The sequence below is a fragment of the Lontra canadensis genome, unplaced genomic scaffold, assembly GCF_010015895.1.
Source record: "Lontra canadensis isolate GAN:19392208 unplaced genomic scaffold, GSC_riverotter_1.0 scaffold72, whole genome shotgun sequence".
Lineage (NCBI taxonomy): Eukaryota > Metazoa > Chordata > Mammalia > Carnivora > Mustelidae > Lontra > Lontra canadensis.
Window position 1 is genome coordinate 7,515,578 of NW_022631066.1, and position 14,120 is coordinate 7,529,697.

The following is a 14,120-nucleotide window of genomic DNA, read 5'->3' on the forward strand; positions in this document are numbered from 1 at the left end:
CTTAACCCACTGAGCCACCCAGGCACCCGATAGTGATTTTTTTTTTTAAGTGCAAAGGCCATATCTGAACAGATTCTGGCACAGCCATACAGTGGAATATTCCTCCTGCAGTGAAAAAGAACAAGCTACTGATACACACAGCAGCATAGATGAATCGTAAGAGAATTTATGTTGAGAGAAAGTTGTCTTACACAAAAGCATATGTACTATACGATTCTGCTTAAATAGATTCTAGAACATTCAAAACTTGATCTTTGATAAAAATTAATCACAAGAGTAGGGGAGGGCTGCAGACAGGCTGGGAAGGGATATGAGGGAATTCTCTAGAGTGCTTGCAAAATTCTGTATATTGATAGGAGATTGGGGTACAAGGGTGCACAGATTTTTCAGAACTCCTCAAATGTGCTTATGATTTTATTTTATGTAAATTTTACCCCAAAATGTACACAAAATGATGATAGGCATGTTGAGGTGTTTAGGATGGAAGCGTACTGATCTCTGTATTGACTTTGAATTGTAACCACCACCACAATAAAAATGGACTGATGGCTGCACAATAAGGCAAATGTAAAAAGTTAATTGTAGAATCTAGCTGGAAGTTATGCAAGTACTCGTCCAATTCTTCGCATTTTTCTCTAGGTTTGAAAATGTTATAATACGAAGTTAAGAATGTAATTTCAGAAAAAAACTATTAATATAAAAAAACCACAAGGGCACAACAGTTAGATTTTTTTGTTTGTTTGGTTGGTTCATTTTTTTTCGTTTGTTTTGTTTTGCTTTTTGGTGATGCAATGTTCTCTTTCTTTTTTTATCATTTTTTTAAATTTATTTTCAGCATAACAGTATTCATTGTTTTTGTACCACACCCAGTGCTCCATGCAATCCGTGCTCATATGGTTTCACTTATTTGTGGAGCATAACAAATAGCATGGAGGACCTGGGGAGTTAGGAGAAGGGAGTTGGGGGAAATTGGAAGGGGAGGTGAACAATGAGAGACTATGGACTCTGAAAAACAATCTGAAGCGTTTGAAGAGGTGGGGGGGTGGGAGGTTGGGGATGCAATGTTCTTTTAAGCACTGAATGTCCTTAGAGAAATTGAGCTACTTGTTGAAGGTAAATGAGAGTTTATTCCATTACCTTTGCTCGAAATATTGCATAAAAGAGACATTTAGAATGATAAACACATAAGGATTTCTGAATTTGAAATATGCCACATTGAATTGTTAGGAGATTAAATTTAAAATTAAAAAACTACATGTTTTTGAGTATCATCTTTTTGACTATATGTCATTTCATTTTCAATTTTTCCTTTTGTTAATCTCCATGAGCTATCTTGAAGACATGGTAGGTTCTGAATTCTGAAGAGGGAAAATAAACAGGTGATAGAATACAACTAAGAAGAATGTATTATTTTAATGATATAAATTAACTGATAAATACTATTGAAAATATTGATTTTTAGGGTACAAATAACATCAAAGCCCTGACTTTCCATACCCAGAGAATTATTGAAGACTGGAATATAATTCAAAATGACTGTGACAGATTAGAGCATTATATTTTTTCAAAAGGAGAAAATTCAATAGGAACTTGTACAGAAGTTCAGGACCAAAACCAATAAATGGGGCTGGACCAGTTTCAAATCTAGGATATCAGCAATGAGCATGTCAGCCCTATTCACTGAATATTCACTGTCCTTTGTGCTATAATTGGATCCAGCTTTGGTACATATTTTTTTCTTTTTTTAAAGTTTTTATGTAAATTCTAGTTAGTTAACATATAGTGTAATATTAGTTTCAGTACTAGAATTTTTTAGTGATTCACTAGTTACATACAACCAGTGCTCATCACGAGTTCCCTCTTTAATCCTCATCATCCATTTAACCCACTCCCCCACCCACCTCCCTTCCAGCAAACTTCTGTTCTCTGTAGTTAAGAGTCTGTTTGATAGGTATTTTTTTTAAAGATTTTATTTATTTATTCGACAGAGAGAGATCACAAGTAGGCAAAGAGGCAGGCAGAGAGAGAGGAGGAAGCAGGCTCCCCGCCAAGCATAGCAGAGAGCCCGATGTGGGTCTCGATCCCAGGACCTGAGGTCATGACCTGAGCCAAAGGCAGAGGCTTTAACCCACTGGGCCACCCAGGTGCCCCTTGATAGGTATTTTATAATAGGTATATTATTTTATATTATTTTATTTTATGGAAAAATACGTAAAAGCTTAAAGAGGAACAAGATGACTAAAATATTGAAAAGCTGGTCCTAGGAGGAAAATCTGAAAGAAGAGGAACTTCTCTCAGTGCTTCCAGATTGAAAAGGTTCAAGTTCCCTTTGATGATTACCATTTTCAATTTCATGAAGTGTTTTAATGGAGAGATTCTATGAAAAAATAAACAAGGGAATTGGATTCAAGTTAAGAGATGGTAGAGTTGTACAAATGGAAGGATCTCTTGACTTCAGGGTTGATTAAAGTCTGGAATAATTGTCAAGTGATACTGGGATTTTGCATCCCTGGAGAATTATGTAAACAAAATAAAAATTCTGAGTGGATCTAGACTGACAGGCTAGAGGTTGGGGGCGAGCCCTGATAATCACCGGAAGGACTTAATTGGGTCTATGTTCTATTAATAATGTTTCACTCAACATTATTGAGTGAAATACATACAAAACATGTAAGTTTTGAAACAGAGCTTGGTACTAAATTATGTTCTTTCTATAAGGAATGGCAACTTAAACTCGCTTCACTCAGAAATTCCCTGTGTTAGGTCACAGCATGGTGACTGTGGATAGCAGTACTATAGTGTATACCCAAAATCTGCTAAAGGGGTAAATATCAACTGTTCTTACCACAAAAAAACAAAACAAACAAACAAAAAAATGAAAAGAAAACAATGATAATTATGTGAGGTAATGGATATGTCAATAGGGTTGATTATGGTGGCGATTATTCCACAACATATAAACATTGCAAAACATGAACTTGAACACCTTAAATATAAATCATTTGTGCTCCTGAATTATATCAGTAAAGCTAGAAACAAATCACTGTATTGAATGATTTTTCTTTTATTGGACTCATCTCCTAGTAAATGACTACATGTTGCTTTGGTGACAGTTTGTAACATTGTTCTTAATTCAGTTATTCTACTTTATTGTAAAATAATTGCAGTTTATCCTGTAATTTTTCTCCTTAATGTTACAACATTATCATTAGGAGGACATTTTTATATGGGAACCATTATGTTCATGAATGTTTTCTGTCGGTGAGAGGATCCCTACCTGAGCATAAGTATGTTTCGCATTCTTCACTCTTTGGTCCTACTAGGGACCACTTAGACTGGAAAGAGATACAAATGTCAACTTTGTGAATGATTTCTCTTCTTTCTGAAAGCCAATATGGCAAAAAATCCTCTTGCATTTTCCACTGTAGCCTCTATTTGTGGTTTCTTAATCTCGTTGCATGGTTCGCTTTTATTCTTCCCCTTTGCAGAGCAAAACTTGCTTCCTGTTGTAATGCTGCTCAAAACTTCATTGTTTCTCAGAACAACACTCCAGCTGGGACCAACATGAGCTACGAGGTGGAAAGCAAAAACGAAATCCTAATTAGAGAGAATATTTTTAATATGTTTCCAGTGGTGAGTAAAGATCTGTTGTGGTTGATTTGTGTCGCCATTCCAGATGACTTTTCTTCCACGTTACATTGTAACTTATACTAATAGAGAAGTTAACTCAGAATTAAAATACCATACGTTGTTTTGATGTAAAAGATGGTGATAGTGGTCCATTTTAAAAAGGAATTTTGAATGCAAGTGGCTCTGCAGGGAATGGTATTTATATCTTACATGATAAGCTCTCCAAGTCCTTGAGTCTTTATAACTCATCCTTGCATGAGATGAGTTTACTTGGGTTTTCTGGATAGGAACTACTGGGGCTTGGGAAGAGGACCATTTTTCACCTGGAATAAGATTCTGGCTGTTGTCAGTTTTGGTGACTGAATCAGTTCCTTCACAAGGAACTATGGGTTTATCTGGCTAATCTTTGGGAAGTAAATATGTTAGGAATTTGTTTTCAGTGGGGGGGAGGGGACTGCCTGGGTGGTGCAGTTGGTTAAGCATCTGACTCTTGGTTTCATCTCAGGTCAGGATCTCAAGGTTGTGAAAATGAGCCCCACATCAGTCTCCACGCTCAGTGCGGAGTCTCCCTCAGATTTTCTCTCCTTCTCCTTCTGCCCCTCCCACCTGTGCTCTGACTCTCTAAAATAAATAAATAAATCTTAAAAAGAAAAAAAAAAAGAATTTGTGGTCACTGAACATAACCTCACACTCAGGAATCTCTGTGTGGTATGTTCATTGATGTATCCCAAGCTCCAGAATATTCCCCTGTGCATACATGCATTCATTACACAGTCATTAAATAAACTAATGAGTAATGGTACAGTGTCATTACAAGAAGAAACTTCTTTAATATAAATCCAAACTTGGGGAGAATTTTTGTCATGAAGAACATCCCATCGCTTATAATCATACACCTTCGGTTATCTTTTCATGAGTTTATTAAAAGCAATTAAGCTAAGTCAGTATGGTCAAAAATCAGATGACCTAATATATGCAGTTTACCAACTGTAGAATATTCAGTTCTTGCAATTAATTCCTTTTTGTTGGACCTTTGACTTCTTTCAACTAATTTATTGGTCATATAAGTTGTGCCAGTTTTTCCTTTACTCTTATAATTCAAAGGAAGACTAATTGGCTGGGAATGATTGAAAAATGAATAGAAAATGATAGAGGAAAAAAATAGAAGAAATTTTCCGGAAGGAAAGGAGGACCAAAAATAACTCATAATGCATTCTAAAAATGCCCTCATGAGGCATTGAAATTACTGATAATTGAAAAGATAATAAGTACAGAATATTTATATTCCTGATCCAAGAAGGCCTGGGAGAGTTTCACAATGAGCAACTCTTTCACCCTTGCAATTTTTTCTAGTGTTTTCCTTGCTTTAGACAGACCAGAACAGAGGAGAGACAGGGATTTTTTTAGCTTCCGGTTGGCACCTAGAAAAGAATAACGTAGGCTTGATAATTCTGTATGCAGTTAACAACAGCATCGGTTTCCCAAATTTGCACTGATTTTTCAAAACTGGGGGTTTGGAGGTTGGGAGGTAATTCTGAAGTGAGTACAGTAATAGTAGCAAAGCAAGAGGCCACTTTTCTGTGTTGCTTCCACACTCCCTTTCCTTTCTAAGAGAGCTGGCCTCCTTCTGGCCCTGCTGCCTACATCCCCACCCTCCATGTTCTGTTCTGCTAGAGAACTCTGGGGCACACAACAAGGAGATGACAATAGACACTTCTGATGAATGTCGTAAAGTCATTTCCTCCAAACCCTTTGCTAAGTTACCTGAAAAGAAAGCAAAGCTGGTTTTGGACCAGAGTGAGCAATGAGCAGGACTTGCTCAACATAGCACACATTTTCCACTTTCTTAGGAGCTTTGTTTTAAGAAGCATTGGAATTTGTAATTCAGAGGTTACTCCTACTGAACATGAGATCCCCAAGCATATGGGCTTTTCCCCCTAGTTTACCAAGAAACTAGAGAAAACATATGTTATTTTGAGTGCTTAATTGGAGACATGTTTTCTTCTGTCATCTTTTCTGTTGTACCATTAAGAGTTTATTTGCATTCTATCCAGTCTGTAAAATTCAAAATTGTTTGTGGCACCATTTAGTAAACACAGGTCAAAGACATCTTGAGCTAGGATTACAGTGGATTTGAAATCACCTGAGGTATCTAGGAACCATTGACTTCAGAGCCATGTCCTCTGCTAGGCAATTGCAGATACGAAGAGAAGTAAGGTACATAATTAACATTGTATTCATGGAATGTGAGAAACTGTGTCACATGGGGTGAATAAGAACATGGGCTCTTTCAGGGGTTTGAATCTCAGCTCTGACACTTGCTAGCCATTCCTTAAACCCATGCTTTTATTTCCCCAGCAGCAAAATGCTCGTAAGGTTCACATGTGTTAATAAGTCAGGCACTTGGAACAGCATCTCTTGTATAATGATTACAATATGATTCTGAATTGTTAGAGACAAACCAACTGTGCTGAATCAGAGTTCTCTCTGCTCATTTGGTGTTACCCAGATGGAGCCTGAGAGCACGTAACAGTCATAGGGTTTCAGGAGTCCTTTGGGCTTCTCACAACCGCACTGGCCCTGAGGTGTTGCCATTGGTGCTGGGAAACTGGCTTTGGGCAATGCGCTGCCCTGATTTGTAGTGTTGGTCCATTTTAGTGCTGGACATACCCCCAGGGTGGCTGACTTAAATTTACCAGTGGCTTCACAACAGTTCACAAAATTCCTGAATATTCACCAGCTGGCTACCCCATTCTGGTCCAAGAGGCTCCCAACTCAACACTGGTGGTTTTTTCCAGGGCGGGCCATCGAGCCAGCAAGCATTAATTGAAATGTCACTGTGTACATTCCAACATGTGAGGTGTATGGTGAAAGATGAGGGGAAGTTAAAAGTCACAAACACGTCCTCTGCCCTTGAGGACCTCCACTCACCCTCTAAAGATAAAAGAGGTGAATCGGGACAATGTCACTGTGGTGTCTAACCTGGGCCTTCTTGGTGTTGCTTAGGGTCCCATCATTTCGTCGGGAAGAGGGATGAGCAAAGGCAAAGAGCACTGTTTAATGGAGAAGTTATGTTTCTGACTGGGAAGGACTTGGGAAAAAGGGGAAATCTTTTGGGGGTAGACACGTCGGGTCCTCGGAGGAAATATAAGAGATTCGGACCTTGGAAATCAATTTGAAATATGTCAGCAGAGAGTAGGCATCCCTGCAGCACCGTGGCTGGTCATTTGTGGAGATGGCAGGCATAAATCTCATGTCATCCCTGAGCCTGAAGGCCTAACTCTAGCAGAAACTTCTGCTAAATTAGCTATTAATTTTATGCCCAAGAATAGAGGACTTCATGATACTTTCTAATTGCTTCATTTCCTCTATTTTGCTGAAAACATTCTTGTTTGTTGGAAAGGCCCAGTGTGGGGTTTTGCCAGTCTAATGTTACGTACTTAATTGTGTGATTTAAGACACATTAAGTTACATTTTATAAACAAATGTATTATATGTTAGATTATTACACCATAGGGTCTATGATATGCTGTATATTCCTCTCAAGAGAAATGAAAGGCAGGTTTACAAGATTTTATATTATAAGTCATAAGTTGATCAACATGCTATGGCATTTCTATCTCTGCCTTTTTTTCCTCGCTCTTTTCCTTTCTTTAGCTGTATTAAAAAAAATGTAGCTGCTTGAATTAAGCTGATGATATTTATTGTTCTGAAACTAAAGCTATTTTGTGATGGTTTCTCTCTTCCTTCTGCTAGTCTCAGCCCTTCATGGAGTACCCATACAATCAGTGCGCAGTGGTTGGAAACGGGGGAATTCTGAATAAGTCTCTTTGTGGAGCTGAAATAGACAAATCCGACTTCGTTTTTAGGTAAGACCTGTCAGACGGGTTTCCTTGAAACCAAAGGTCAGTTGGATATTTTAAAGGGATGCTGTAAAGCTCCTCCGTGTAAATTTTGACCTTTGAGCTGTGTTGCTTAAGTCTACAAATTACTTGGGTAGACTTTCCTGAGGTGTTAAATGGATCATGAGTTCCTCAGAATGTTAATACCAGAAGGAAAAAAACTGTGCTTTGGCCACTTCGCTGAAACTCTGAAATCATGGTGAAAGAGGGTCTTCACTGCGGGACTTGTCAGAGCCTACATTGTATTAAGGATACCATGGCTCCCTCAGAAGGGCTCCAGAGAACAACATTTGCCAGGCTCACCTGAAAAAAGGGAAAAAATATATATTTATTTATATATATAAACATATTATATATATGTATAAATATCTCATATATATATATATATGTATGTATATATGAACAGAGCATTTCAAGAAACTTTTGTTCTCAGATAATACTTGAGAAAATGCCGACCTAAGCATTGTATTGCCACACAACATCATTGTTTCGTTTTCTGGCTTGAAATTAAGAAACGAAATCGTGGAGCTTCTAGATTCTGGTCTTTTAAAGTGTTCGTATCTCAGTAGCAGCTAGCTTGCAAATGCAGAAGCAGAAGTGATTTGTTTCTCCCTGTGCCTGTGCTAATAAGGCAAGCCGCGGAGTTTCTGCACTTTGAGAATATGATGGAAAGGTGATTCATCCCTGTGAGGTTGGATTTCAATTGAAATGCACCTCTTTAAAAAGTAAGTCGAAATCCGTTTCTTCCTATTTCAGGGGCACTGATTTCATACATCAGAGGAGAGCCTTTGATTCTTATTGATTTAATGCTGTCGTTTCTTCACAGCTGAAAAGGAGGCTGGACTTTCAGTCACTAGCTCACTGTCCCCCTCCCCCCAATCCCACTGCTTTACTTGAATCTCATATAAAGTTTTTATTGCTACAGGTAATGACTGAACAGTAGACCTGACAATCCAGCAAGTCATTGAATGTGGTCCTCATGATTCATGATAAAATGGCCAATACCTGAATGATTTAGCCATTTAGTTAAAGCACTCACTATGAAAAAGCCATAATGAAGCTAAATAATTCTTCTTGTAATAGACTTTTCATAGACTTAAAATTCTCAAAACATCTGTGGGGAGGATTATGGCTACCCATCCATTTTACCTGATAGAGCAGACACACGAAATACAAGTTGAGGTTTAAAAAAGAAAAACATCTCAGCAACTACTTAATTTCGAACTCTCCAGTAAGTGTGCCTATTTCCAGATCCTGCATTTGCTGCCAGGGATGTTTCTGAGACAGAGTTTCCTGTGAAGTGAGCTTTCCAGAATGAAAGGGCAAATGAGGGCTTAGATGTGGTCATGGTCATTAAAATTTATTTAAATGTTAAGTCTGTACTTAGTTTGTGTCTACGCGGTCAGAATTTTGTAGTAATAGTCTGGAAACTGCTTATTATTGTTTGTTTTTCATTCCAAAAGTTTGGGAGCTACTAGCTGAGTGGGTAAGGAATAAAAAAAGAGTTGAAGAGTGGATGGTTTTACCAACTACCACTCTATGTGTACAATACGCCATTACTCCCCTCGGAGTCTCCTATGATACTCTGCTGGAAATCACCTTTGATTTTAAAAAGAATAATACTGTATTAGAAGGTAGATTTGTTATTACAGGTTGTCCAGTAATGAGGGCGTTTCTGTATTATCTGTGATTGATATTTTTCGCAAGGTGCCATGTTTAATTATTTTCTGACGTACCTTTTATATCAATGAGAGGTGTACACGGTCCATTTGATTTTATGTTTCATAGAGTGTGGAATGCTATTTCAACCTCAGTTTGTGCAGAACACATCAACTTGAAACAGCTTTCCTAAGGATGTACTCAGAAACGCTCTTTTTGTTTGTATGCTTAAAAGAAATGGTCTACTTGAAATTCTGTAAACAATACTTAGGGAGTCATAACCAACTTTCCCTTTTTTGTGAAAGGAATATAATTACTCAAAATTACAATTCTTAATTTGTTCTGAGTACTAAAAACAAATTAGTACTCAAAAGAGGAAGAGAACATTTATATGAAAATATCATTATAGGAACATTAGGGTTTTATTTATTAACAGCATAATTTGCTAGAAAAACTACCCATATGGGAATCAGGAGATTTCAGGGTTTGGTGTTTTGTTTTTTTTTTAATAGACTTTGCTTCTGGCATACTCTGTAACCTTAGTTGCAATGCCTTGTTTTTTTTTAACCTGTAAATTGATGACCATAACACTGTGGAAGTATAATCAATAGAAATAATAATTTTAATAAAAGGATTATGAATTCTTCAGCAGCTAGCAAGGTAATTGTCATTTCTGATTTTGATATACTTAAGGGTCTTAATATTAAAAGCATTTACCAAATTTGTATATTTCATGCAATGTTGAAGTGTCAATTAAGAGTTCAGTACTTAGGGATACCTGGGTGGCTTGGTCATTAAGTGTCTGCCTTCACCTCAGGTCATGATCCCAGAGTCCTGGGAGCAAGCCCTGTATTGGGCTCCCTGCTCATGGTGGAGTCTGCTTCTCCCTCTCCCACTTCCCCTATTTATGCTCTCTCTCTTTCTCTCTGTCAAATAAATAAATAAAATCTTTTTTTATATAAAAAAAAGGATTTCAGTACTTATTAAAGTTTTAAATGGAAATCAGATCAATTCAGAACTCCTTAATAGCCATCATTTTCTCCAATAAACCAACAGTGATTGTATGTGTACATGTGTGGGTATGCGCTTTTTTTTAAACTTGCATTTTGAAAATGCTTTTTTTCCCCCCCAAATTTCAGGTGTAACCTTCCTCCAATTACAGGAAATGTGAGTAAAGATGTTGGCAGTAAAACCAATGTTGTGACTGTAAATCCCAGTATCATAAAACTAAAGTAAGTATGTCCAACTTACATAACTGTTTGAGAACATTTGTTTTATTGTTTAACATGTTTCTTAGTTTGAACACTAATCTTGTTGCTGGAATGACTTGCAATGTAATATAGCTGGAATGACTTTGGGGAAAAGATAGAAGAATATAATATATTCATAATTTTTTACTTCCTCTCAAGGTTGTAGCTCATAAGAGGTATGATCAATTGTACCTCTCTCTCCTTTTCTTTTTTTAAAGAAAACCATTCTATTTTATTTTAAAGACTTAATTTTTTTATTTTTTTATGTTATTTATATTTATTTTTTATTTCTTAATATCATTTCTACACCTGGTGTGGGGCTCAAACTTATAGCTCCGAGATGAAGAGTTGTATGCTCTACCACTGAGCCAACCAGGCATCCCAACCAATTACACTTCTAATGTCGTAAGTGGAACACTACTAATCAAGTGAAAACTTATTTATCACTTCTTCTTTTTTAACAAGAATGAAGTTACTTTTGAGAACTTTCTTTCAGAATTTTAACATTACTCTTTTATCTTGGGAGTAGTTTCCTAATGAAACAGTTTATTTAGAAACTTCAGGGAATGCACCCTAAGAGAAGCTGGCCAAAAAAAAAAAAAAAAAAAAAAAAAAAAGTCTTTACTACATATAGCTTATTACCAAAAAATAATTCCCATATTTCATTTTTCACAGTGTAGCCACGACAAAATGTTCCTGGTTAATAAAAATCCCATACATGGTTTTACTCCACTGTTTTCACCAAAACTAATAATCATTATTAATAAAATACAAACTAAAACTATATACCCATATAGTTCTAGTATCTTTTAAGATAATATGCAATATTATACCTGCATCCTAAAAGTTTACTTTCTAGACACAACCATTCATATTAGTATATTTACTAAGGTATTATTTAAATCAAACACAAATCTATCACAATACATTGAGGATATTTAAAATGTGTGTGTGTGTGTATATGTGTATGAATGTAGGTATTTTAGGTTCTTTCAAGGAAACTTTTATGATCACATGTAAAAAAATATACACAGGTCACCGGTATACAGCTTAGGGAATTTTTTAATGTGTAGACATTTTAAGAGTGTCCTGTGTTTAAGAAAAATCAATCATTATTTGGAAGGTATTTCTGTATCAAAAAGTTACCTTAGAGGGACACCTTGTGTGGCTTAGTCGTTAGGCGTCTGCCTTCAGCTCAGGTCATGGTCCCAGGGTCCTGGGATCGAACCCCACATCAGGCTCCCTGCTGGGCGAGAAGCTTATTTCTTCCTCTCCCACTCCCCCTGCATGTGTTCCCTCTCTCGCTGTGTCTATCTGTCAAATAAATAAATAAAATCCTTTAAAAAAAAGTTGCTTTAGAGAAAAAAATTACTGAGTTAGAAGATAAAATAATATAAGAAATGTGTGTCCAGTAAGGATATAGTCTGATAAGAAAATGTAAATGAAAGCCTAGGAACACCACAAAAGAGAGATGAAGGACCTAGCTCTTGATGTTTATAGGAGGCTTACTCATACTTGGACTCTGAGTCTACTGTTTGTCTCTTATATACAACAGTGACATAAACGGTTCAATGGCTCGGTCAAAGGTAAATTCAGCCTTATATAACCAAAATGGCCACTTTGATTATAATGACAATTTTTTTTTAAATTTGGCAGATATGGGAACTTAAAGAAAAAGAAAGAAATATTTCTAGAGGACATTGCGACCTATGGAGATGCATTCCTTCTTCTTCCAGCGTTTTCTTTCAGGGCCAACACAATAGCCTCTTTCAAAGTGTATGACACCCTAAAGGAGTCTCAAGCAAGACAGAAGGTTATATTTTTCCATCCCAAATACCTGAGAAATCTTGCCCTTTTCTGGAGAACTGAAGGTGTGACGGAGTTTCGCCTGTCCTCTGGCTTGATGATCACAAGTGTGGCAGTTGAACTGTGTGAGCACGTAAAGCTGTATGGATTTTGGCCCTTTTCTAGAACGATTAAAGACACACCAGTCAGCCATCACTACTACGACAACAACTTACCCAAACGTGGTTTCCATGAGATGCCTAAAGAATATAGACAAATTCTTCAACTTCACTTGAAAGGAATCCTCAAATTACAATTTAGCAAATGTGAAAGAGCCTAAGCGTAGTGTCTTAAAATGGGAATAGTTTTAATAGAATGCCGTAGGTGAGTAATGGTGTTTCCCATCACTAAAAGCAGTGGGTGTAGGGCATAATAGGAAAAGCCCTGAAACGTGGTGTGATCAAAGTTCCCCACTGAGTTTGCAACATCAGCAGCTCATGCAGTTGCTCCGATCTTCAGTTTCCCTCCCTGTGAAATGGGGACCATGATATCTAACTCCATCTAGCAATCCATGAAATCTCCTAGTACAGGATTTGGCGTGAGGTAGGGACTCCATGAATATTTCCTTGTTGCTCTCTACAGTTGCCATTTCCACTCTCAGCAGACTGATAATAAAAGGCATGCTGTTTTGAAGACCCTTCCTGGAGAGACCTGCTGAATTGCCAGTTTTCACTGGGGGTTCTTCCTCAATCAGGCCTCTCTATTATCAATAATATCCTTCTCATCCTTCTTCCTGTCCAAAAGAGGACGTCTAAGAAATTATAGCAAACCCTTGATGATTCAGGAATGAAATCCTCCTCTTTGGATGGTAATGTACCTGCTTCTGATCATCTTTACTAGGGTCATTAGTTGCAATGATGTGTCTGGCTGGATTTAGGCCAATTGTTTTCCTCCTTTATTTACATTTTTAAAGTGTTCTTTTTGATTTATATTAACTTCCTGCCTTACTATTAAGCCTTTTCTGCTTCCACTGACAGGATCTATTTTAAGAGCATGAAGAGTTACAATACCCAGTTTTTCTTACCTGGTTTCTGTGGTGTCACACATTCAATTTATTTGTAAAAAATTATCCAACAGCTACTTCATGCCAGACCCTGTAGCAGGCTGTGTGAGAGGGACCTAAAGATGACCAAGTCCTGCAGGAGGAAATGGATATGCATATGACCAACAGTGATACGGTATGATAGATGTTGTTACGACAGCTATGAAGAAGGTACTATGGAGTCATTCAGTCATTCAGGAGTTATTCAGTCGATTTCAGTGGAATCTGTTTCAGAGAAGAGGTAATTGTCAAATAAAAATTAGAAAGTGAGTAAGGTTTTAACAAATGAAGAAGATTTTAAGTAGAGGGAATATGATAGGGGAAAAAGCAGTCCCCTTGATTCTGATTCACCAAAATGAGGATATTTGAAGGTAAATCATGGTCTTTGCCCCAAGAACTGTTGCTTGAAGAGAGGTTACACCACGAGTGGATAGTGGCTTGGGCCCACCTCTGAAACAGTAGTTGTAGTGACCTGATAGGTCTCACAGGAAAGCAGTAAGGATTAAAATACACGAAAACTTAATTCTCATAAAGAAAGGTGTATATTTACATGATAAATAGGACAAATAATTTAAATATCAATATCAAATAAAGCTTAAGCAGTATTGAATATTACAATTTTTACACCACTCCCTTCATTATGATGATACCTGTTAACATAGATCACCTATTCATCTACAAAGTTCTTTGGTTTAACTAAGTAACTACAATTACAATTACAATTACAAAAGTAATTACAATTACAATTACAATTCTTACTTTGCCCGCTTGTCTTTGTACCATCATGAGGGG

General features: G+C 37.0%; 1 protein-coding gene across 2 annotated transcripts in view; it reads left to right on the forward strand.

Moving 5' to 3' along the window:
• ST8SIA6 (ST8 alpha-N-acetyl-neuraminide alpha-2,8-sialyltransferase 6) overlaps window positions 1-13,495 on the forward strand; it is a 144,451-nt gene extending 130,956 nt beyond the window's left edge. The window contains exons 5-8 of one of the 2 annotated variants that reach the window (XM_032880895.1): window positions 3,489-3,633; window positions 7,387-7,499; window positions 10,331-10,423; window positions 12,098-13,495. In XM_032880895.1, coding sequence (XP_032736786.1) covers window positions 3,489-3,633; window positions 7,387-7,499; window positions 10,331-10,423; window positions 12,098-12,566 — 820 coding nt within the window. In that variant the 3' untranslated portion in view covers window positions 12,567-13,495. The remainder of the gene's footprint in view (window positions 1-3,488; window positions 3,634-7,386; window positions 7,500-10,330; window positions 10,424-12,097) is intronic. The other variant, XM_032880896.1, reaches the window with a different exon arrangement.
• Window positions 13,496-14,120: the final 625 nt, after the last annotated feature.